This window comes from Elephas maximus, chromosome 27, assembly GCF_024166365.1.
Source record: "Elephas maximus indicus isolate mEleMax1 chromosome 27, mEleMax1 primary haplotype, whole genome shotgun sequence".
Lineage (NCBI taxonomy): Eukaryota > Metazoa > Chordata > Mammalia > Proboscidea > Elephantidae > Elephas > Elephas maximus.
Genome location: NC_064845.1, coordinates 23,829,965 through 23,856,697, shown reverse-complemented (window position 1 = coordinate 23,856,697; position 26,733 = coordinate 23,829,965). Strand labels below are relative to the sequence as shown.

Genomic DNA, 26,733 nt, shown 5'->3' with positions numbered 1-26,733 from the left:
AGAAGCTGGTTGTTCACAGCAATGGTAGAACGGACCCCAGGAAGAACACTGACATTTACCGCTATGTTGTCTAATTGTGCAAAAATAAAACCTTAATAGATGTGCTTTCTCCTCTAGTCTGCATTTTTCTCTAGTCTGCTAGCCCTCTGGTCTCCTGCTATTTCTTACCAGCAGGAAGTCCCCTCCCAAAATTCCTCAGGTCATCCAAATCCTGACTGGACTGTCAACACCCCAGCTGGAGCCATGCTCTGTCCAGGAGCCTGGGCCAGTCTCAACTTTCTCCCACGGCACTTCTGGTCAGCAGGACACCACCTAACACTGAATGACTCATTTTGTATTTTGTAGCAAGTCTTCTTCGCCTGGACACTGCTCTAGGGACAGGGACTCAACAAACACCCTTTGTATTCTTGCCCCAGGGCACCAAAGACCAGGTCACTCTCTCAGACCTATGGAGTTTCCCAATTCCCTGAGTTTTCTGTTTCGCACCCACTTACCTTCATCTTCAATTACTTTTACTCTTATATAATGTCCCACCGAGAGCTAGCCACTACCATCAGGAAGCCAGAGTGCTGGTTTTGATCCAAGAGCCCATCATCTCTGTATCCTGCCACTGTGTGATGGACTGAACTGTGTCCCCCCAAAATATGTGTCAACTTGGTTAGGCCATGTGTGGTTGTCCTCCATTTTGTGATTTTCCTATGTGTTATAAATCATAATCTCTGCCTGTGGTTAAAAGGATTAGGGTGGTATGCAACACTCTTCCTCAGGTCACCTCCCTGATCCAATGTAAAGGGAGTTGCCCTGGAGTGTGGCCTGCACCACCTTTTATCTCTCAAAAGATAAAGGAAAGGGAAGCTAGCAGAGAGTGGGGAATCTCATACCACCAAGAAAGCTGTGCCAGGAGCAGAGCGCATCCTTTGGACCTGAGGTTCCTGTGCTGAGATGCTCCCAGACCAAGAGATGGCTGATGAGAGGAACATTCCTCCAGAGCTGACACAGAGAGAAAGCCTTCCCCTGAAGCTGATGCCCTGAATTTGGACTTACAACCTACTAGACTCTGAGAGAATAAATTTCTCTTTGTTAAAGCCAACCACTTGTGGTATTTCTGTTGTAGCAGCACTAGATGACTGAGACACTGCTATAATCCACATGGCATTTCATGACCCCCAAGCTCTGGCCAAGGAAAAGGCAGAGAGAAAATCCTTCCTGAAAAAGAAAAAAGAGGGATAGGCAGCCATCCAGGGCTACAGATCAGGGTTTACTGCTTCAGATCAGAAGTCAGGACTAAATTACCAGATAGTGGCTTTGTTTTGGTCATTGTTTTAAAATACTATCTCTTCTCCATTATTTTGGAAAGGGAAACTACTTATGAATTAAGTTTGTTGTCCTCTGTCAAGCTCCTTGCTAACAGCCAAAGAACACTAGAGGTCCTTTCCAGAGACAAAAAGAAAAAAGGATTTCAAAAGTTCAAGAGAAAATTCAATACGGTACCACAGCAAGAAATACTCAAAGAGAAGTTGGAGGCAACTAAGGAACTAGTGTGGCTGTAAAGATTGATGAGCATGATTTACAAGGGCAGAGGGAGGTACCTGATTGTCATGGATTGAACTGGGTTCTCCAAAAATATCTGTCAACTTGGTTAGGCCATGATTCCAAGTATTGTGTGTTAGTCCTCCATTTCGTGATTGATGTAATTTTTCTGTGTTGTGAACCCTAATCTCCGCCTATGGTTGATGAGGCAAAATTGGGTTATGTTAAAGAGGATTAGGGTAGGAAATAACACGCTTACTCAGGTCACATCCCTGATCCAATGAAAAGGGAGTTTCCTTGGGGTGTGGCCTGTATCACCTTTTATCTTACAAGAGATAAAAAGAAAGAGAAGTGAGCAGAGAATTGGGGAACTCATACCACCAAGAAAGCAAAGCTGGGAGCAGAGCGCATCCTTTGGACCCAATGCTCCTGTGCTGAGATGCTCCTAGTCCATGGGAAGATTGATGACAAGGACTTTCCTCCAGAGCCAACACAGAGAAAAAGCCTTCCCCTGGAGCTGGAGCCCTGAATTTGGACTTCTAGCCTACTAGACTGTGAAAGAATAAATTTATCTTTGTTAAAGCTATCCACTTGTGGTATTTCTGTTACAGCAGCACTAGATAACCAAGACACTGACCCTCCAGGGTTTGTGACAGAAATGAGGCAAACCTAAAAAAGGAGGAAGAAGGTTCAGCCTAGAATGAGGTGAGATGTACAGGACTATATACTTATATACATGCACACATATTTTTTAAAATTATGTTCAAAGTAAGAAATTAAATAAGAAAAAGATATCTCCAAGACAATAGTGGAATTATTCAACCCCTATTTTTTCTGCTGTATGAGGAGAGAAACACGACTAAAGTCTAAGAGAAGAAAGAATATGGTGAGATACCTATTTATCTTTTTAAATTATTAATTACCCAAGTAATGTGAACATTTTCCCATACAAAAATGAAAATATTACAGATAAAGCTACCTCCCACCCCTGTTCCAAGTACACGTAACCACTGTTAATCATGTCGATGGATATCCTTCCAGGCCTTTTTTCTGTGCATATATACACCCATAGAGAATATATTATATTATGAAGGTTTTCCCCCCCATTAATGGGATCACACTATTTGTATCATTCTGCAACTTGATTTTTCCACTTAACAACATTTTCAGTCTCTCCTTCCATGTAGTTCATACAGAATGACCTCATCCATAAGGATGTACCATCATTTATTTGGCCATTTACCCATGGACATGTAGGTTGTTTTCAATTTTTTCTTCTTTATTACTAATAATGCCAAAATAATATTCTGGTATATGCTTTCTTATGAACAAATGCATTTGTTTGTCCAGAAGAGGTGGACATGAGATATGGAATTGCTGGGTCATGGGTAGGAGTGGGCATTTTACAATTTTAACAGGTGTTGGCAAGCTTCCTTTTAATCACACCCCAAAAATGTAAAATGTGCTCAAGACTAGATGAATTAAATGTTAGAGGAAAAGCCCACCATACTATTCAGCACACTGGTATGTCAATTATCGAAGGTGAGATGGAACACAAAGAATTTGATACCAATGAAAGTGAAAGTAGGGTTCCCTGGGTGGCGCGAATGGTTAAGTGCATGACTATTAATCCAAAAGTTGGCAGTTCAAACCCACCCAAAGGTACTTCAAAAAACAGGCCTGGTGATCTGGTTACAAAGATCACAGCCTAGAAAGCTCTACGGAACAGTCCTACTGTGCATACACGGGGTCGCCATGAGTTGGCAACAAAGGCAACTAACAACAAGAAGTAAAACTACTGAGAGATCTGCCAGGATAGATCTAAGGTTATCCTGACCACCTTATAGGCCGCATCTTTACTGTGATTTACTCTAGACTAGGAAATGGATGGCGTTACAGCCTGGGAAGCTTTTGTGTCTTAATCCCCGGTCCTTTCAAGGGAGTGGCCATTATCTACATCACAGGAAAATGGCAGAGAACTGCTGTCTTTGGAACTGACAGCTATGATCTCAGAACCAAGGAAATTATCTTGGAAAAACTGGGGCAAATAGAAAACTGCCAGATGGTTTCAAAAGAACAAATATTGGCTCTCTTGTCAGAGCAGAAGGTGGTAAATTCTAGATACCAATGAAATTGATGTCACCCTGGCAAAATCCTAGAGTGAGTTGTTAAAGAGATGGCTGGGAGTCCTTGGAAACAAAACATGATTCCCAGAAGTCTGTGGAAAATCATGAATAACAGTGTGATCTAATGTTTTGGTCAGAATTATGGGACAGGTAGGTCTGAGGTAGGTCCCAGGGTAGATTTTAATTATATAAATGCATCTTACCAAGCTTCTTATGATTCCCTTAGATAGTGAGAAGAACCAAGATATAGAAGGCTCTAGCCTACCACGGTGAGCTTAATGTGAAGACAGAATTGCTCAAGATGGCCCTGATGGTGTCCACACCTCTGAAGGGCTGCCAGGCTCAAGGATACACAGAGTCAGGGAGAAGAGGCCTCTGTCCCACTCTCTCTTGCTCTTTATTTGTCCTCTCTACATATTTTTCCTGTCTCTTCAAAGAATTACTATTTCTGCTCGTACTCTAGATTGTAAAATCAAAGAAAACTAGACCAAATACCCATCATAAATGCCTTATCAGTGGACTTTTATTCTACTCACAACTGTTTTTAATTTTAGGCTGTGGACTTCCAAATGAGAAAAACATAACTTCTTGCACTGGGCCCCACACTTTTCTTAGTTCAACCTTCTCTTTGCTTTTAGAATAAGATGCAGGTAATAGGGAGAGAATCTGCCTTATTGATGATACCAGTGAATGATAAAAATTAGTGGTGTTTATTGGGTGCTTACTATGTGCCAGTACTACATTCACAATGTTTTAATTTATTATCTTTTTTACTTCTCATCAACTCTGAGAGCTTGTTGCCAGTATCCCCATTTATACAAATGGAAAATGGAGGAATGAAAAGGGATGGTTTCCTTTTCATACACTCAAGTGCTCAGCTGGGAATTGTAGAGGCAGGATACACACCCAAGCCAGGCTCCAGGATTACCATTCCTTTCCAACACGCTGCACTGCTTACAGACCTGTGAAGACCCAGGTTTTCCAGTAAAAATGTCGGTGTGGGTATGTGTAGGGTATATAAAGAGGAAGGCCAGGAAGAGGTGGCTGAACCAGAAGAGGAGTAAAGAGGGAGGAAAGGGACAGATCAGTTTCAACTGTGAGAATGGAGAAAAAATGTTGTGACCATAGCCCAAGAGGTCATGAGCTGGGAGGACAGTGTTTGCCAGAAAGACAGGGTCAACCAGAAGCCAAAAGGGATCTGTCCAGGGCTAAAACAGGAAAGACCTTTGTGGAGGCTAAAAGGGTGGGGAAAGCAGGAAGTAGCAGGTCTTGAAGGTGAAAGGTGAAGGAGTCAGACAAATACCCACATGCCCTGGAAGGGGTGTGCAGAAGAGGGGCTGTCTGTGGTCTGAGTGGGGGTCTCACAGGGAGCCTGGTCAAAGAGCTGAGCTGTGGGCAAACCTGCCCTGAGCTGGGCACTGCCAGGCTGCACTGGCAGCTGTCTATGCTTGGTTCCCCCAAAGCAGGGGCTCTCAAGGAGTAGTCCCAGGATCAGCGGCAGCAGCATCTGAAAATGTGTTAGAAATGCAAATTCTTGTGCCCCATCCCAGACCGAATGAATTAAGGAACTCTGGGGATAGGGCCAGGATACCTGTAGTCTGAAAAGCTCTCCAGGGGATTCTGATACAGGCTTATTATTTTTTTTTTCTTTTCTTTAATTTTTATTGTGCTTTAAGTGAAAGTTTACAAATCAAGTCAGATTCTCATTTATAAACACCTTGCTATATACTCTTAATTGCTCTCCCCCTAATAAGACAGCACATTCCTTTCCTCCTCTATTTCTTTTCGTGTCCATTCGGCCAGCTTCTGACCCTCCCTGACCTCTCATCTCCCCTTCGAGAGAAGATGCCAACATAGTCTCATGTGTCTACTTGATCCAAGAAGGTCATTCTTCACCAGTATCATTGTCTATCCCATAGTCTGGTCCAATACCTGTCTGAAGAGTTAGCTTTAGGAATGGTTCCTGTCTTGGGTTAACAGAAGGTCTGGGGACCATGACCTCTGGGGTCATTCTAGTCTCAGTCAGACCATTAAATCTGGTCTTTTTATGAGAATTTGGGGTCTGCATCCTACTCCTCTCTTGCTCCCTCAGGGGTTCTGTGTTGTGCTCCCCGTCAGGGCAGTCATCAGTTGTGGCTGGACACCATCTAGCTCTTCTGGTCTCAGGCTGATGTAGTCTCTGGTTTATGTGGCCCTTTCTGTCTCTTGGGCTCATAATTACCTTGTGTCTTTGGCGTTCTTCACTCTGCTTTTTCCAGGAGGGATGAGACCAATTGATGCATCTTAGATGGCTGCTTGCTAGCGTTTAAGACCCCAGATGCCGCTCTCCAAAGTGGGATATAGAATGTTTTCTTAATAGGTTTTATTATGACAGCCTCATTTTTGAGAAATACTTGCCCTATCCTTGGGCTGGACCAAAAGTTCTTTGATCCAATTCAGGGAGCATTAACTGGGGTTCCATGGAGAACAAAGATGAATATCCCCAGACCCAGACACTCACAGTGGAGGGAGGAAAAAGGACAAACAAACAATAGTGACAGAACACAATAGGAATCCTGAGAGGTTAAAGCACAGAGGAGGGGTGGACTATCCAATAAGCAAGGTAAGCATAGTGCTTACCTTGCTTACCAGATAATCTGTAATGAACAATTTCACATTTTTTTTAACCACATCAAAGATTCTGCTTCTAGGTATAGCTGGCATCTGTCTCTCTCCCAACCCCACAGCACCTTCCGACAGAATTGAAGTCTCTTTTCAAATTTATAATCCCTGACAGGGGCAGATAACTTGGTAAACAAGGTAAGCACGGGCTTACTTGTGCTTACTTACTAATTTGTAGTGAAAATGTCACATGGGTTTCACATGAAAGTAAGTAAACACAAGCTTCATGTGAAATCCATGTGACATTGTTCACTACAGATTAGTGAACAATGAATTATTAACTAATTCGCCCCTGGCACAGAGGACGAATGGAGCCCATAGGCAGGGTCTTTAACCATGAAGCAGCCAGAAATGCTTCCTGGAGGAGGTGACTTATGCAATGACTTGAAGGCTGCCTACATCAGCTGCAAAGAGGATGAGAAGCCCATAAGCCAAGGGGTACAGTTCTCCTTCTTCTTGCCCTTGAAAGACGGCAACGTCAGCTACCCACACGGCTTCTAAGTGCATGTGCCTGTTTCCACTGTGGGAAAGCTGTGGATGTTCCAGAGACATCAGCGGGAAGAGCAAGTCTACAGACTTGTACAGGGAATACTGGTGGCCAGCAACATCAAAACCATCAAGCTTCTTGGTCATGAAAACTAAGAAAATCTGTTTTTTGCCTAATTGGACACTAGCCACACCTACATATCATAATGCTAAAACATGATGAAATAAAGGGCCATCCAGTGGTGTGCGGGGGGATACTCACAACCAGATTTCCAGGGGGAAAAACACTGATTTCTAGTGTATGTCAATTTCCATGGTGTAAATATCTGACCACGGCCAATTTCAAACTACCAACCTGACATCGCTGAATACGGAGTTGGGAAGAGGTGCCCAGAATTGATTCTAGTAAGCCAGTCAAGTGGCCCCAGCACACCACTGGACCCAGCATATCCTGGGCCCAGCATAGGTCTCTAAAGGCAATTTTACTGGCAAGAATTCCTGGGGAGAAGTCAAAGCAGCATTCTTGGGGTGGGAGGAATCCCAAAACTAACACGAAATCTCATAAAAATAAGAGGTCAAGAGGAAGAAACATTTGGAAAGAAAGAATGAAAGAGAGGGAGGGAGGGAGGAAACCCACAAACTCTAATGGAAACCAATCTGCATACCCAGGGAAAGTTTCTGAATAAATGTTAATCTTTCCTGACATCTTTACCCATAAAATCAACCTCTCTTTGTATTAAAAGGACAACTGTGTCCTCATTTTCCTTTCTAAACTCATCTCCCTCCCACAAACATTTTACACAGTACACATTCACTCCAGTTACCCGTCAAGGTCACAGTTCATTTCACAGGCTGAAAACAGACAAATCATTGAGATATTTTCACCCTCATCCTTTTCATCAAATAGGTCCCTGGGTGGTACAAATGGCCTGCCCTCAACTACTAACCTAAAGGTTGGTGGCTTGAACCCACCAAGAGGCACCATGGAAGAAACACCTGGCAATCTGCTTCCATAAAGATTCCTCAAACCTAAACCCACTGCCGTTGAGTCCATTCCATCACAGCAACCCTGTAGGACAGAGTAGAACAGCCCCATAAGATTTCCGAGGCTGCAGTCTTTACCTTTCTCCTGTGGAGTGGCTGGTGGGTTGGAATCGCCAACCTTTCAGTTACCAGCTGAGTGCTTAACCAATGCACCACTGGGGCTCCTTTCCATAAAGATTAGAGCCAAGAGAACCCTACTCTGTAACACAGGGGGTCACCATGAGTCTGAATTGACTCCTTATGGCAATGAGTTTGGATTTTTTGCTTTTTCATCAAATGATACATGATCACAGACATCTGGTGAGAGGGCATCTGTACTGTCCTTCCAGATGTTGGTTCTCAAAACTCAGTGTGCATCATCAGTATTGCCTGGAGGGCTTGTTAAAACACACATTCCTGGGTCCCATCCCTGAGAGGTTCTGATTCGGCAGGTCTGGGATGAGGCCTGGGAATCTGCATTTCTAACAAGTTCCGAGGACTACACTTGGAGAACCACTTTTTTAGAAGATTTTGGATCATCGCCATCAAGTCATCCTTCTTAAGGAAACCTCTGTGCCCTCCCTTAACAGCCATTTTAACATGCAGTCAGCAAGGGGTTTTACAAGGTCCCCTTGGCCTGCCAATAACTTCCACACGTGCACATGTTTTGGGGGCAGCTATGCATCGCTTGCTCTTATTGCCAATTTTTACAGAGCAAACCGAATGCTGAGGCCTGTGGGCTGCTCAGCCAGGCACGTGGCTCTTTGTTAACAGGGTCCTAAAGACTCTGGACCTGATCCCCTGTTAGTCTCCCCACTCCAGCTTGTGGGATGGGCTGGATGAATGGTACGGTGTCCCACTTACATTTGGGGAAATTTAGGGTCCCGAGGATGACATGGTGTACCCACGCTGGACTCTGCATTTCAGCCTGAGCCTCACCCCATTTCCAGTTAGGGGCCTGAAGGCAGGAGAGGCCCATTGATACCAAGGTCACCAGGAGGAACTGGTGGAATGGATATCCAACCCAGGTCCTCTGGTTCCTTATTTCCTTTCTACATATGCTCCTGGCCCCCGCTTGAACTGCCCTGGATGCTGTGTTTTTCAGATTCCTGCTGGTGATGAGTATAGTGTTCTAAGTACTCCGTTCCTGTCACATTTGTAAGAAGTTACTTCCCATCACTGCTTAGAGGCAGGCAGGCCCCCAGCAGCCCTCCTCCTCACTTCTTGCTGCTCAGAACTGTTGCACCTCAAAAGCTGGGTAATAGTGTCCAGGCTTGCCTTGGGCTGCAGCGCAAGGGTGTGGCGAGTACTTGCTGTCTGGTGGGCCCCACCACCCCACCCTCTTCATAAAGGGCTACAGCCACATCTGTCTTCCTTTGGTGCCTAGAACGCAGTTGGCAGAGGTCCCCTCAGAGTGATGCCAACCCTTGTTCTCCCAGGGCCATGAGAGGACACTCAGAAATCGGTCCTCCATGTCCAAAGAGCTTCTCCGTAACACCTCAGATGCTGCGTGTACTGAAGTCCACAGCTAGAGAACTGCCTTTCCAGTACACACCAGTGAGTCTTAGAAATACATAAATAAACTCTCCCCAATGTTCCAGTGGAAGGTGGTTTGAGAATTCCTCTGCCAATCACAATCTGGCGGCCTCATGGGTCAACATTTCTCAAATACATCCTTCAGTACTTAATGTGTAATCTTGGGCCGGGGACCTAACCTCTCTGTGCCTCAGTTTCCTCATCTGTCAAATGGGGCAATAACATTACTTACCTCCTAGGCTTACCGTAAAGATTAAATGAGCTCATGTGTATACATTTCTTTTAAGTGTGCCTGGCAGAAGGAGCCATTGGGTTTAGCGCCAATAACGATGTTTTTCTTACTATCATGGAGGCCAAAAACTATGTTTGCCTCATTTATATCACATAGAGTTTTCTGTTATCGGTGAAGGAACACAAGCAGAATCTCTTTCCACCCAGTGGCATAGCACACACACAGCACGTTTTTACTGTAGCAAGGGGAAGGTGGGACCCACCTTCCTACCTGAGGGCTGGGGAAGAAGGGGCATGAGAGGACTAAAGGGGGGTTATGGAGTCTACCCAGGTCAAACTCCCTTTCACAAGAAAGCCACAGTTTAGCAATATCCTCATCATCAGATTGAGCAGGCAGATAAAGCCACCACTGCCCAAACAAAAGCAGAGCCGCTGCCAACTCCGTACTTACTTCCAGGACTGTCCATTGTTCAACAACAATAGCATCATAGCCCTGTATGGTCTTGCTATCTTCTGTGGAAACAGCTTCAAAGATGAATACTCCATCTGTCAAGCTATGTAAGGAATCTGTGGAGAAAAAAAAAAGGCGAGTGGAGGGGGGGTCTCTAAAGCGTCTGTGGCAGAAGCCTTACAAGCAGCAAAAATTTTCACTGCATTCATTAATAATCCCAATCAGAACATCTTTTCAGCATGTTAATTAAAGAAGGCACACACAGCCATAGAGTCTAGCCCCATCAGAATGAATGAGACTAATTTACCTTGCAGTTTTGAATAATACCCTTGATTTTATGAGCCCAAATTTCATTGTTAGCAATCACCATTTGATTTCACACGTTTACCTTCCTTTTCATGCTCCAACGTCAGGATGCTCTGGGGAGAACTTATTCAGGGTAAAGCAGGGGCATTTAGAGGCAGTTTTTAGAAGAAAACTATATTTAGGTGAGAGTTTTTTTCTTTTTTTTTTTTTTTTGAGGGGGGATAGATAAAGCACCAGATCTGAGCCTGTCAGACGCAATCGAGATGTGTTGATTCTCGGGAGTTTGTAGGACGTGGGCTGCTGTACAGACAACATTTCAGGCAGCTCTTGTCAAGAGGTGGGATTTGGGGAGAGGAAATGCTCATAAATGTTTTATCAGGGAAAATGCAGTCCTCTTGTCAAAGTAGCAGTTCCAAGCTCTGTACAATTCAACAAATGTATATTAAACCTACAGCATGATTCAATAACTGTCTTAGGCAATGAAGGTGAAAAGAAGAACGGAACAGGGTCCCTGCGCCTGCAGAAGACACATTAAGGAAGGCATGTTTTGCCCTCCTTTTGTTAATAACTGCTTGATGCCCTAGATTCACTTAGACAGGAGACTGTGGGAAAGGGGACCGGACTTAGAGGCAGGTGATTTGGGTCCATGCTCTATCCCGAAAAGAGACATGACCCTTTTCAAGGGCTTGATTTCTTATCTGTGAAATGGGGCTGTGGACAGAAGATTCCCTCCTTATCCTTGTATTCTATTCTATGAATCGCTGCTCAATTATAAAAAAACCAAAAAAATCCAAACACATTGCCATTGAGTTGATTCGGACTCAAAGCGACCCTATAGGACGGAGTAGAACTGCCCTATAGGGTTTCCAAGGAGCACCTGGTGGATTCAAACTGCTGATCTTTTGGTTAGCAGCTATAGCTCCTAACAACTATGCCACCAGAGTTTCCCAATTATACAAAGCACGTTTAAAAAATATACTATTTTTGTTTTAAAAGGTTAATTTATGTAATAATGTAACCTGTTTTTGCAGGGAGGGAAGAGAGACAAAGTTAGAAAGTCCTGCGAATCATGCTGGAGTTCCTGGAATTGCTTGAATTTCCCAGAAGTCACAAAGGAAAAGAATGATAAAAACAAAAACCCAGTGCCGTCGAGTCAATTCTGACTCATAGCGACCCTATGGGACGGAGTAGAACTGTCCCATGGAGTTTCCAAGGAGCGCCCGGTGGATTTGAACTGCCGACCCCTTGGTTAGCAGCTGTAGCACTTAACCACTACGGCACCAGGGTTTCCAAAAGAATGATAGATGTGAATATATAACAACCTTTAGCTTCTGTCTTCCAACAGACCCCATAAACAAAATTAAAAGGCAATCAGTAAAATGAAAGAATCACATGAAAGAAACGCATAAATAAAAGGCTAAGCTTAATATTCTCTCTATATAAAAAGCTTTTACAAATCAATAGTTAAAAATACTAAAACACCATTAGAAATGGGCAAAGGACATGAATTGGCAATTAATTAATATTCTCTCTCTCTTACATACACACACCCATACATACACACCCCTTCACGGTAGCCAGTAAACATATAAAAAAATGCTCACTCTTTCTTTTGCTTATTAAATTGACAAATTTTGAAAAGAAACTGCTCAGTGGTGGTAGGAGTACTATGATCTGGGATAGTTTAAACTGTATAAGGGAATTTTAACTGTATAATCTTTCTAGAAAGCAATTTGACAATGTCTCAAGGGGCTGAAGAAGCCCAAAAGGTCGGCAGTTTGAATCCACCAGGTGCCCCCTTAGAAACCCTAAGGGGCAGTTTTACTTTGTCCTGTAGGGTCGCTATGAGTTGAAATAGACTTGACGACTTTTTTTTTTTTAAGGACCTGAAACACAAAAGTCCATCCTCTCTAACCCAGAAATCTACCTCTTTTTAGTCCCTCCTGAGGTAGTAGCCACCCATGCCATCAAATATTTATCTGCAAACATTACTTACAAAATTACTTTAAAAGTATGATCTGAAAGTTCAACAATTCAAATATTCAAACATAGAAAAACCATTAAATATATTAGAATTCCATACAATTAAATATCATGTACTCCCTAAAAAATTATGGGAATTTAATGATACAGATAAGTGTTTTGGATACAATATTCTGGAGAAAAAACCAGAACACAAAACTACAGTATTAGCTGTACGTAAATTTTTATGTTAATAAGGGTTAAACAAACAACCCTAAGGAAACACACAAAGTGTTAACAACAGTTATGAGTGATGGAATTAAGTATAATTTGAATTTTCTTTTTTATCCCTTCCTACAGGGTTTTTATTTTATTTATTTATTTTTTTACAGGGTTCATTCAAGAGTCAATAAAGGCATAATATAATAGACAATACAGATGAAAAAGAATTTTCTTTTTCTCTCCTCTACATGGCTCTTGAAGGCAGAACTAGAATCAAAGAGTTTTATAAACTATAAGGACAAACGTTCAGTATAATATAAATAAAATCTCCCTTAGGCTAGCCTAAAAAACGGAAGATAGGGTCTCAGAAGAGTGAGTTTTGTGTTACTGGAAGCACTCACGCTCACCCTGAATAGCCCTTCACCACTCACTCATGAATTCCAACACCTACCGGCTACCAGCTGCCATTCAGTCAACTCTGACTCACAGTGATCCCATGGGTGTCAGAGTGGAAATGAGCTCGATAGGGCTTTCGATGCCTGATATTTTGGAAGTAGATCACCAGGCCTTTCTTCCAAGGTGCCTCTGGGTGGACTCGAGCCTCCAATCTTCTGATTATCGCTGACTGGTTAACCATTTACACCACCAAGGACTCCTTCCAATACCGACTGGCCACCTATTATGTGCCAAGTACTCTTGTGGTCACTGGAAATCTAACAGGCAGCAAAACAAAGTCCTTGACCCGATGGAGCTCAACTTACATTGGGGGAGACAATGGAGGTGGAGGCTTTGGTAGCTATTTTTGAAAGGGCAATCAGGATAGGTCTCCCCAACTTTAAGGAGAGGCATAAATGAAGTAAGTAGACAAGCCATATAGATCTGTAGGTTTTGAAAGTTCCAAGCAGAGGGGACAGCTGGCATAGAAATACAGAGTGAACGAGGGGTAGCCAAGGGCCAGATGACTAGCAGAATCATGAGAGAAGAAAGTCAAGAATAAGATGACTGTTGGGGAGACCAGCCAACTAGGGGCTTGTCCATGAGACTTGCTTTAGCCAATGGAATGCTAGCAGGTGTGATGCAAGCAGAACCTTGAAATGCACTCTTGTGGCTGAACTTCATCTCTTATGACTCTGCCACCAATCTGAGGACATGTCCCAGCTAGCCAGTTGGTTCCAGGAAGATGAAAGACATGTGCAGCAGAGCTGCCCCAGTGGAGCCTAGCTTAGATCAGCTGACTGGCGGATACATGCATGAGCCTGGAGGAGATCAGCAGAGCTGCCTCCACAGAGCTGCCCCAGCCAGCCTGCAAACCTATGAGAATAAATGATTACTGCTGTAAGCCAATGACTTCTGGAGTAACTTGTTACACAGCCATTATTGTACAATAACTGACTGATACAAAACCTGACCTAGACTTAAGAAATGTGAGGCCAGTTCACCTCACTTATCTGGAGGATATTCTTGGTTATTCCAGAATCATAGAGGCCTGACTGTGGCTGTAAGGGTAATATCTGGAACACATTAGCCTTATCCTGATATTATCCCAACCTGATAAGATAATGCTCCATTGCCAGTAAGGTCCCTGTAGGTAAACCAATATCATGCTCCAGTTTCTAGTTTTCTATTCTAAGTGTCCATTATAGAACAGCCTCAGCAAGTCTTAAGCTTGCCTTTCTTATTTGCTTTGCTAAAACGTTTCCTCCCAGTGTTTGCTCAATGCCCTCAGAAGAAATTTTACATAGGTGACCAGAGAAAAAAGAGAAGTTTTCTTTATCTGAACCCCATTACAAGTGTCTTGGGGTCCCAGACAAGCACGGGCCATTATCCAGTTCCCTTGCAAAGCTCTGGGTAGCACAGGCTCAGCTGCAGCCCCTCCCACAGTAGGGATGCCCTACAGAGCGACTTTCAGTAAAACTTCCCTAAATCCTGACCTGGGGATGGTTGGGACCAGAAGACGCTCCATAATCCCTCAGGATTGTATCAACAGAGTACAAATTTCCTCAAGGCTCCTACAAAAAACTACCCAATTAGCAAAGCCACTTCCTATAAAAAATAGTCCAATCTAATTTGTTAAAAGGGGAACAGTAACATTTCTTTTCTTTTTTAATCCCCCCAAAGTAGACCAAATTCGCTAATGACTTGTCATGGTGTGCGCCTTTCCTACAAGTGGGCTTCCAACATTTTCCTCAGTGGAAAACCTCCAAGCCACTTAAATGCACCTACCATATGCCATAAGCACTAGAGTGGCTAATTCAACATAAAGCAGAAACATGACTGTTGACAGAACTGGGCAAAGATGGGAAATTATGTGTCCTTGTAGGCCACTGTCCTCACCCAGCTAAGAGGTCATTTTAGGGTGAAGATATCAAAAGAAGGTTCTAGAAATGCATCTCTGCTCAAAATGTAGCCCCCCTTTCTCTATGAGGCAAGAAGGTTCTTGATTACAATGGCATTTAGCCTGCCAACAGAACTGTAAAGCAGAGTTGAGGTCCAGAGGGGAAAAGAGACACTTGGGACCACCTGGAGCCCAACAAGACTCTCCTTCCCAGCCCACACCTGGCTTCTTCTTCTTCCTCCTGAGTTACAGGCCGGGGAGGAGGGCTTGTGGTCAGTGGGGAGAGGCACAGGTATCTTCCTTCTAGACTCTCAGTTGTTGCTCTTCTATTCTGAATCCAGAGTGCTGATTCACCTACTTATGGACGAAGGAAGTTCAGAATGGCTGTCAGAATTTGGTCATCTGTTACAGCAAAAAAGTCAATGAACCACAGAGAGCAGACAGCTGGGCTTTTAAAGATCCCCTTGTTTTGATGGCCTGGTCCATTCCCTGTCTCCTCATTACCTTCACGGCTCAGTCTCACTGTAATGCACGCCGAGCTGGGTATAAATAGGACTATGTTAGAGTGAAGGCTCCTGACATAAAAAGGTTAAATCGCCCTCCATCTGTGGGAAACATTCCATTATCACTGCATTTTTCATTAAGGTAAAGATGCTTCCCTACTGTGCACAACAAAAAGCAATTTGCCCTGGTATTGTATAAATATTTGATGCCCGTCTTTTGGCAAAAGGCCACCTTAACATTCCAAGCTTACGATTTACAAGAAGGATGTGAGAAGAGAAGATTTGCCCTATCATCCCGAGAGGTAAATTCTCTGAGGCAATGCTTCCCTGCAGCCTCTGAGATGCTATGACTGCCTATCACACTAACCCTCAGGCTCACCCCAGGTTGTTTCTTCTCCAGCGTCTAGCATGAAATGAACACACCATGACAAATGGTCAAGTATTTGGCCTACTTCTGTGGGATTGAAAAAAAAAAAAAAACTGTTACTATTCTTAACAAACTAGATTGGACTAAATTGCCCGCACAGGTAGCTGGCATAATCAATTTCCTTGGCTCTCTGATGGCCCCTTTTCCCCTTCAGAGGCTACTACCTCGATTCCAGGAATGGCCCGAGCCACGTGCAAAACCGTAATTGCACACGTTGTCATACCGACATATAATTCCACTGCAAATGTAATCACTGTTCAGCGGATTCTGGATAATGGCGCCATATTGCCTCAAATCACGCTGCAGCTAATTCACTGGCATTATCAAAGGAGCAAGCAAGCCTGCTGCCTTCTCTTACCTCTCTAGCCCTCATTGCTGCTCACAGCCTTCATTACTTCCTACATTATCAATTTGAAGTGAACGATCTAGTGATGATATGACCACTCTTCAGTTATAGGAAGGGTTGGCCTTCAAGTTTCAATCCCATTTAACTGATCAGATGGGAAGAAAGACTACAATTGAGAACGCTGGCTGGATGGGACCCACTTTGTCAGCCACAGTTCACGGTTTCTTTTTTAGTTCTTCCCCCAGTTCTGCAAGGGTTATCATTCCTTCTTTGAGGGTAAAAAAAGAGAGGTTACAGAAGTTAAATAATTTGTCCATGTTCATGCAGAATGCAAAGGCCAAACTAGAACCAAAAGTTGGTTTGACTCCAAAGCCTACACTCTTCCAACAAATAAAAGTTTATTGAGCAACTACTACAGATGAGCCAGACCTTGTTCCCAGGTGCTGGGCTAGGTGATGAACAAACAGATAAGGTCTCTACACCCAAGGAGCTGATGTTCTCTGACCACTGCACTGTCTACTCTCTGCCTTGATATTCTGGGTGAAATCTCAATGGGGTCCAGGTGGCCCCAGGGCTCCTGTTTGAGACCAAATCTGTGCAGATGCCATGCCTTATTCTATGGAGGAATAAAAATCAAAATTTGCTTGCAGATGGATTAACTGTATATCAAGTCAATGGAATTGTATACAGCAATGAGAATAATGTAATCACAAATAAAAATGTGGCTGAATCTCACAAACACAATGAGTGAAAGAAGCTGGACCCCAAAAGTCCACACTCCATTCACATAAAGTTCAAAAACGAATCTGTGGTGTTCAAAGTCAGGACTGTGGCCGCCCCTGGGGGGCTGTGACTGAAAGGAAGCAGGACAAAGAAGGCCCCTATGGGACTAACATCACGACCCTATAGGGTTGCTATGAGTCGGAATCGACTTGACGGCAGCAGGTTTGGGTTTTTGGTTTTTTTAGGAGACTAACATTTTCTGTTCTTGATCTGGGCACTGGCTACATGGCTGTGTTCACCTTGTGAGAATCCACGGAGCTGTAGCCTCATGAGCCGTAGAATATTCTACGTGTGTGCTATACTGCAATAAAAAGTTTACTTCAGAACGTGCTGAAAACGCATTTAGTGGTATAAGTGAAATGAAGTGACTTTTCTGAAACAGAAGCCACGCCTGTAACTACGAGGGTAAATATTCCTGGAGACGGGTGGTGTCTCGTCAGAACCCACCAGGAACTCCTTCATTCCCCTGCCCTGTCCAGCCCTCCCCCACTTCCAGCTCCTTAGTCTCCCCAGTCTGCAGGTCCATGGTGGTGCACTTCCCAACACCTACTTCTCCTCCCATCCTCAGCATTATTGAGCACTGTCCAGAAACCTTTATTGGTTACCTACTGTATACAGGGTATGATGACACTGGGACCTGAAGAAGTACAGGGCACAGGACCTACCCAGGGTGCTTACGAGTATATTTGTATAAAATACATGTTCCTACATGCATTTTATTTGATTGTTACATGTTTTTTAGGTACGTTTGGGAACATTGGCACTGGGTTTTTTTTGGGAACATTAGGTAACATGGGATATACCAGGCACCAAAAAGGGTGGTACAAATACAAGTGTCACTTGGATTTAGATGAGGATTGAGACATCAGGGAGGATCTCAAGGAAGACTGAGTCCCTTGAAAAAGTGCAGGAATGGAGAGACATCTAATTATTATGTGTCTACTGATGAGGTCCAACATGGAGGACAAACATCACCTGTAATGTATCCTAGTCATCAGTGCTTAACCGATCAGGGCTTTAGAACCCACTTCCAGCTCATAGGAAATACAGAGGCAAGAGAAACACCATGAGAAGTGATTCCACAGGTTCAGAATGCAGGGCATTCTGTAGGATAACAGGCTGGTCTGTGTCATAAAGGACTTGTCCAGGCAAAAAGCAAAGTGATGGATATGGGGACCATGTGTGGTGGATGCTGTGGGCTGGACTCTGGACTGGACCAGCTATAAAAGACATTTTTGAAACAATTGAAGATATCTGAATATGGACTGGATAAAGATGATATTAAGGAGTTACTAATTTGGTTAAGTATGAAAATGCCTCTTTTTAAAAAGGTAGGAATTATATGAATGAAGCAGAAGGGCTGGGTGTGGGCACAGGCAAAGAGGGTTTATGCTCAGCACTGGTGGGGGAGACGGAGAAGGAGGCCTGAATAGGGGAGGAGGTTGGGGGCTGCGGTAGGAAGGACTGAAAGAGGGGGAAGGCCCGCAGGTGAGGAGAGGGCAGGAGGACAGAGCAGGACACAGCAGGACAGCGAGGGTGAGGGCAGTAGGGCAGGGCAGAACAGGGTTGGGACAGGGAGGGTGAGGGCAGGAGGGCAGAGCAGGACAGGGCCAGCACAGGGAGGGTGAGGGCAGGAGAGCAGAGCAAGACAAGGCCAGGACAGGGGAGGGCGAGGGCAGGAAGACAGGAGGGCAAAGCAGGACAGGGCCGGGACAGGGAGGGTGAGGGCAGGAGGGCAGATCAGGACAGGGCTGGGACAGTGAAAGGGGAGGGTGAGGGCGAGGGCAGGAGGACAGAAGGGCAGAGCAGAGCAGGACCAGGACAGGGAAGGACGAGGGCAGGAGGGCAGAGCAGAACAGGACCAGGACAGGGAGGGAGAAGGCAAGAGGGCAGAGCCGGATAGGGGAGGGCAGGGGCAGGACCAGGGCAGGGCAAGGGCAGGCAGGGGCAGCAGCAGAGGGTGGTGATAACAGCAGGGATTCTACAGGCCCAGAAGCACCCTAGCTGGGTCCTCAGATAGCAGGCACTCAGCTCCAGCTCACCCCTACCCCTGTCCCACTGTCTCAACAGCCAGCTCAGCAGAGGGGCTTCCCTCCTGGCTTTTCCCACCTTCTCAGCACAGACACTGGCCTTCTTCTCATCTGCTGGGGTGTCTACTCTGCTGTCTGGCTCCTGGACTTGTCTCTACTCCTGGCTGGCTATCTTGGTCCTGCCACCTCCCCAGGGGTAACATTGGAGCCCCACCCCCATCCCCTTCACAGGTCACCCAAGGTCCTGTTAGGGACCTCAATGGGGACCTCAATCTCTCACCAACATAGACACCCCTTTCTTCTCCTTTCTTGTCCTCCTCACCTTCCTTTTACTACCCACACCCTCCTTTCATCCTATTGCTTTCTTGCCACTTACCAGCTGGTAACCTTAGCAAGGACTTAACCTCTCTATGCCTCAGCTTCCTCAGCTGTAACACAGGGTTAACAGCAGTCCCTACTGCCCTGGGCTGTTGTAAGGATTAAATGAGTTTCGACATTGAGTTGCTTGGGCCAGCACCATCTCCTGGTAACTGCTACATGTCCACTGTCATCATTTCGCTTCTCCTTTGTGTCTTCAGCTTGCCAGGACCCAAGGGCAAAGCCTCCCTCAGCCCAAGACACTTGGCCACGCTAGGGTTTAATAAATGATCCCAGGGCAAAGGAGCCCTGGAAACCATGAGCAGAAGTCCAAACTTGGGAACTGTACAAGTCTTTCTATGTCCTGGGGTGTAAAGCCTTGAAAACAGAAGTGGATGTCTTATCTGGATAATTGGGGCTAAAACATTACCTTGTTTATGGGACAAAGTTCTCAGGAGTTTTATGACTGTGGAAAATATTCCAAAGTACTATTCTCCATTCAAGAGCCATTATTGGTGTTTTTTCCAGATGGCAAACAGCTTTAAGGTGTACTTCTAACTCTGCCAGGTTTATCTGCAAGGACACTAATTATCTCATTAGAAGTAGCTTCCTTTTATGATTATGATTAGCCTTCTTTCTTTTTTTTTAAATTCTAGGAAAAGTACATACACATAAAACGCCCAACCCACCAAGCATTATCCCCAAGTTACACTCTCCCTCCTATCAGAAACACATAGGGCGAGAAAAAAAAAATTAAAATTACCGACTTGTGTCATATGTCAACCCCATGCATGTCAGAGTAGAACTGTGCTCCACAGGGTTTTTACTGCATGATTTTTCAGAAGTAGATCACCAGGCCCTTCTTCTGAGGTGTGGCTGGGCGGACTTGAACCCCCAACCTTTTGGTTAGCAGCCAAGCATGTTAACGGCTTACACCACCCAGCGGCTCCTTGTTAAAATTAGAGTGAGTTTAAAATAATTTTGTTCAGGGGATTTTGCGGCCTTCTCTGAGATGGAGGTGTGTAGCTGGGGTGGAACTCTAGACGTGGGTGGCCGGCTGAGAAAAGAGGTGTCACAGCCTCGTGTGGAAGATGTCACAGCTGCACCTGTCAGGGGGAATTTCATGTTCTATCTTCAGGCCGGGAAGGCTTAATTTAACACAACTAAAGCCAAGGAAGGATATGACAGCATTTCAAACACTCAACCGTAATCTGAAGAAAAAAATGGTATAAATTATTTGTGTTTTTGGAGTCAAGGCTGGAGAGTGGGGAGAGGGAAGTGGAGGAGATAACTCAGCCTTAGTTGCCAAAGTCATAACGGTTGTTGTGCGCCATCGAACGACCTTATAGAACAGAGAAGGACTGCCCCATAGGGTTTCCAAGACTGTAATCTTCACAGAAGCAGATGACCATGTCTCTTCTCCTGAAGAGCAACTGGTGGGCTGGAACCACCAGCCTTTCGGTTAGCAGCCACATAACTATTGTGCCACCAGGGCTCCTTGCCATAATGGTTAGCAAGACAATAAATGCCTTTCCCTGACATGATAGAGCAGTGGAGGCAAACAGCAGACTTCCCCTTCGACGTCCTAGTTCTCCTAAGGGGGGAAATTACCAGTGGCCACCTGTGTAGCTGCTGACACCAGCGTCACCCTGCACATCTTTAAGACTTTAGTAACACTAACCATCAGCTTCAAAGGGAGAAATGTAAAACTATGCACAGCCATAGAAAGCCCCTATGCGTGCTCCACAAGGGGCAGAAAAAGAGTCACCGTTGCCACCACCCAAAGTGGGCAACTGGGGATCCCTACAGGATTCGGAGAGGCAAAGGCTTCCTCCCTCCCTGGCCTCTTCTTCGCCGACCAGTCAGGCTATAGCACCTGCCCCAGTCACGTACCACCACTGGTGTTGATGGTACATCCCGAACAGACCATGACAGCCCTTGCTCCAGGTACCTGTGCAGCACCCAGGGGGTCTCCTCATGAAGATGGAGGTTACTGACTACGCCTGCAGGGAACTGACTTTTTCATTAGTTGTATTAATGAAATGTATACTCCAGAACTGCACTGTCCAATACCGTAGCCACTGTCCACACTGTTGTTAGCTGCCACCGACTTGGCCTCTGACTCATGGTAATCCCATGCATGATGGGATTGTACCGTTGTAATTGACACAGTTTTCACTGGCTGAGTTTTGGAAGGAGATTGCCAGGCTTTTCTTCCTAGTCCATCTCAGTCCGGAAGCTCCCCTGAAACCTGTTCAAATCACGGCAACATGGAAGCCTCCACTGACAGATGAGTGGTGGTTATGCATGAAACAGGGCCTCCAGCGTAGAAGGAGAGAATTCTGCCATGGAACCCCCACTGCCCTCACCAACCCCGTATAGCTATTTCAATTTAAACTAATGAATATAAATAAATTTTAAAATTCAGTTCCTCAGTGCATTTGCCACATTTCAAGTGCGCGGGAGCCACATGTAGAGAGCGGCTACCATGTTGGCCGATGCAGATATAGAATATCTCCATCATGGCAGAAAGTCCTACTGGACGGCTGGCTGGCTCTAGATGTACTCCTAACGAGCTGATAACCTTTCTTCTGTCTTCAATCATTCAACAAATAGTCATGGCCCACTACACTATATAAATCCTGCTGCTATCATGTTAATATGTTAATGTTAGATAACTGATAATTAAATAGGAGACTTATATCCAAAATTAAGACCTAACTATTTTTTTTATAGCCCTGGTGGCACAGTGGTTAAGTGCTATGCCTGCTAACTAAAAGGCTGGCAGTTCGAATCCACCAGGCACTCCTTGGAAACTCTATGGGGCAGTTCTACTCTGTCCTATAGGGTCGCTATGAGTAGGAATTGACTCGACGGCAACAAGTTTGGTTTTTTTTTGTAGCATAGTGGAAACCCTGGCAGCATAGTGGTTAAGAACTACAGTTGCTAACCAAAAGGTCGGCAGTTTGAATTCACCAGGTGCTCCTTGGAAACCCTACAGGGCAGTTTTACTGTACTTTAGGGTCACTATGTGTCAAATTGACTCGATGGCAATGGGTTTTTTTTTGTATGGCATAATGGTTAAGAGTTCGGCAGCTAAACAAAAGGTCATTAGTTCGAATCCACCAGGAGCTCCTTGGAAACCCTGTGGGGCAGTTCTACTCTTTCCTATAGGGTCGCTATGAGTCGGATTCAACTCGATGGCAATGGGTTTGATTTTTTTTCTTTTTTTTTTTGGTGCCATATCATGTTTTAAGGCTTCAGATTGCACGAAGTGTGTACATTCAGAATGAAGAATACGATCTCTATCCTAAGACTATTTATTGGCATTTTGAAGGCTGCAAACAATGTAGAATCCAAACTCCATTCCTCTCTCTGCTAATTCTTAAGAAAGAAAGCTGCTCAACAACCAAGCTGCAGTGCTGTCGAGGCCTCCTGCCAGGTTTTGCTGGGATCAACACATTTGGTGTTACGTTTCACTTGCTCAGGAATCCTGCTGACTGGCAGCCCTCGGCAATGACACATGCTGGCAAGTCACCCCACTCCCCAAATTACCTCCCGGCTTTACCGCACCCTGGTGACTCAACTTGCCTTTGTGTTAACTGGAACTCTTTCTTTGCGGGACATATTTCCCCACTTTGGGAAGACTTCCCCTCTGCCTTCGAAAAGCTGACATCGATAGTGCTGCTCCACGCAGCAACCCCCCAGGGATAACCCACCATGGGGAGGGGGAGTACTGGGTGCCACAAGGCCCAGGAACAGTGTGTGTCCCAGCAGCGCTAACAGAAACGAGGCTGTTCAATTTATTTCTCTGCTGTTAATTCCAAGGTGCTGCTACTGCTACTTCAAACTGTAATAGTGTCTACAAACAATTTGCACTTTCGGAGCGGCATGATCCCAGGGGGTAATTAATTCGCCCAGGGAATGATCTGTTTAAAAGCTTTTAAAAGCAACATAGACCAAGGCTACCATCGATGAAATCAAATCACTCCCATTTCTCTATCATTTTGGCAGATACCTGGGTGACTCCTAGACAGGTTTATAGAGCGTAAGTCCTGGGCTTCATGGAAAGTTCCTCAGGATGTGTTAATTAGAAATCAAATGCACCATGTTTATTAGCGGCAAAGCTTTCTGAATGGAGTCGGCTCTGAAGGTGGGCTGTGATTCTACTAATTAGAAACAGAGTTCACAAGGAACACCCAAGGACCAAGAATTTCATACCATTCATCATCCCCAGGTAGAAGACAGCGTTCACCAGCACGCCTCCCTTCCGGAAGTGGTCACTCATGTGCTCCAACCAGTTGGAATCCAAGCTGCTCACCGTCTGACCATTCTTGGAGACCCGGAGTGGAATAGTGACAGGATAGTATTGCCGACACTTCTGCTGGCCCTTCGGTTTGTTGAACAGGGCCAAGATCTCCATTTCTGTTGGTATTTGCAAAGGGGGTGGGGAGAGAAGAGGTCAAACAGTGGGAAAACTCTGCTTCGTTGGGTCTAGTGGAATTGTGAGAAGCCTGAAGAAATAAGATTAAGAAGTAGGATCTCTGTCAGGTTGCACTGCCAATACCAGCTGCCTCTGCTCTGTGTTGTAATGGCTGATTTTTCGGGAGTAGATTGCCAGGCAATTCTTCTGAGGCACCTGAGTGAACTTGAACCTCCAACCTTTTGGTTTACACTCAAGCTCACTGACCATTTACACCACCCAGGGACTCTTGGTTGCTGTATCAACAAATAATAAAACCCGATTCCAAGCATTAAATGGAGGCTGCATGAAAAGTGACATGGACTTCCAAAGTTGAGGAATATTATGAACAGCGGTTATCTGGGGTTAATTTATACAGTTGGGTACCTGAGAAAAGGGCATAGTAGACATTTCCAGACATTCAAATAAAGATGTGTTTTGGAAATAAAAGTTGACATATTTGGACAAAAGCTGGTCTAAAAAAAAACAAAGGAAATGCACAGAGGGACATAACAAAGATATGGCTCTAATTCCAGGAAATTTTATACCCTTGAATTCACTATTTATAAACTGCAGTGGTGTTTCCTGGGGCCAAACCCATAATACTTAATCAAGTACATCAAAAATACATCATTGATAAGTAAAAAAAAATCCGTTCCCGTAAATGAGGGTTCCTGCCTGTAGTGGTGGGTCAGCTTGAGCAGCGAGCAGGCGCTGGGAGCGAGGCGCCGAGCTTTCCGTTACTTCATTTATGTCTCAGTTCTTCGGAAATCAATAATCACTCCCACCCGACAGCTGTTCCTTGCCTGACGGACGTGCCGCTAGGCATGAGCTAGCAATATCAGCCTCCGGGAGCAAATACCTGGAATTTCAATCTAAGTCTGAAGGGCTATTTTTGTGTTACTTATTTAGCCAAGCAATGAGCGATGTCCCAACTTATTACAAAGCTTTGCTTATACAGGCTGGTCAGGAATATGCTTTGGCTTCCAAAAGTATCTGTTTGCATAATAAGAAAATCCCCACCCTTCATTCAAAGAAAAATTGGAAAGGTCATAAAGAATGGTCGACATTAGCAAAAGGGACAAAGCATATTCGTGCTCCTGGCACAAGACCCTGACCGTGGCCCAGATTCAGGGATGTTGAATTTCAGTATTTCACAATTTGGGCAGTATCCAAGTATTTGCTGAGTTCTTCTTCTTCTTTAAGTTAACTCACTTTCTTTGATGTAACTGCATTTACAAGGGAAACTCAGTGCATGACCATAAAGGGACACCACTACCACTTGCCATTATAGGAGGTAACGATGAAGCACATTAATACCAAATATGTTCATTTACTTACCATCTAAAATTATCACAGAGATGCCATATTCTGGGACAAAGGAAGTCTTTTCACAGGCCCATCTGAGCAAACATCACCTGAGCATTCTCTGGGGATCAGTGCTGGGCCGTGAGATTTTATCATCACCCACAGTTAACTATCAGGGAAGCCATTTCAAGCTATCTATCTAACAGAACCAATTTGGAAGGAATGGGGCCCAGCTTCCAAGCGGCCAGCTGGATTTTGAACATAAGATTCTACCCTGTACATCATCCCCACCTCACCTTGCCTTTCGAGGTACACCTGCCTAAACGAGGAAGACATCTCCAGCCAGTAAATGCATTCACGCAAGAAACTGGGTCTTGGTTTATGGAGCTGGCAATCACTAGACTATTACATAGGAGCCCTGATGGGGCCATGGTTAAGTGCTCAGCTGCTAACTGAAAGCTCTGAAGTGTGAATCCACTAGTAGCTCCACAGGAGAGAAGTAGAGAGTGCTGCTGACAGAATTGGTGAAGACGGTGGAGAGAGGAGGCCTATCTGACCTCCGCCTCACAGGAATCAGCCTTGGGCTGTGGATCTTGATTCTCTCTTTTTCCCCTGTGAAGTGAGAGGAGGTCAGAAGCTGCCTCCACGCCGCTTTTACAGGGAAGCATTGACTTCATTTCGATTCCTTCAAAAGCAGACCCTGTAAGCTTTCAGGTGCAAACAGTTTATTTGGGAAGCAAACCCAGGAAACAGGGAGTGGGGAAGTGGAGTACGGAAGAGATGAAAGCCAATGAAGAGTGTATTAACAAGAAGGACAGTTGGGCTCAATCCCACTTGGAATCCTTTTAGAGTGTAGAACATGACTCAGACTGTCCTACCAAGGGGCAAGGAAGCTAGGACATTTACCCACCAACTCCGCCCTCCTGTGGTATTAATTCCTTGGGACATCTAGCCTGCCCCACGTGCTAAGGAAGTTATTGGCATGGCCAGAACTGCCCACAAGAGACCCCTGAGGTGGGTCAGGGCACCAGTCACTACAGCCGGCTACCAAAAAAAAAAAACCCAAACCTGTTGCTGTCGAGTCAATTCCAACTCATAGCAACCCCACAGGACAGAGCAGAACTGTACCACAGTTTCCAAGGAGCGAACTGCTGACATTTTGGTTAGCAGCCATAGCACTTAACCGCTAGGCCACCAGGGTTTCCAGTCAAGCACAAATGCACAAAAAGAAGAAAAAAAAAATCACAGCATTTGCATGGGAGAAGTGAGTGTGAAATATGGAAATGGGAAGAGTCAAAAAATAAACCAAACCAAACCAATCCAAACCAAACGCACTGTCGTCAAGTCAATTCTGACTCACAGCGACCCTACAGGACAGAGAAGAACTGCCCCACAGAGTTTCCAAGGAGCACCTGGTGGATTTGAATTGCTGACCTTTTTGGTTAGCAGCAGTAGTGCTTAACCACTACGCCACAAAACTATGTGGCATTTAATCACACAAAAGGAACCCCTGCTCACGTGGACAAAAACGTAACTTTCCCTAAGTGCGTGATGAAACAGAAAAAGGGGAAGGCCAAAAGGAGAACTGAGAATGCTGGGGGTGGGGTGGACGGGAGACAGAAACTCAGACAAGGTAGACAGTGCTGAC

At 44.9% G+C, this 26,733-nt stretch overlaps 1 protein-coding gene across 4 annotated transcripts in view; it reads right to left on the bottom strand.

Moving 5' to 3' along the window:
• Positions 1-26,733, bottom strand: part of RFTN1 (raftlin, lipid raft linker 1) — a 238,266-nt gene that overhangs the window by 41,014 nt on the left and 170,519 nt on the right. For all 4 annotated transcript variants that reach the window (XM_049870669.1, XM_049870671.1, XM_049870670.1 and 1 more), the window contains 2 exons: positions 23,537-23,740; positions 10,045-10,160 (listed from right to left, as the gene is read on the bottom strand). In XM_049870669.1, coding sequence (XP_049726626.1) covers positions 10,045-10,160; positions 23,537-23,740 — 320 coding nt within the window. The remainder of the gene's footprint in view (positions 1-10,044; positions 10,161-23,536; positions 23,741-26,733) is intronic.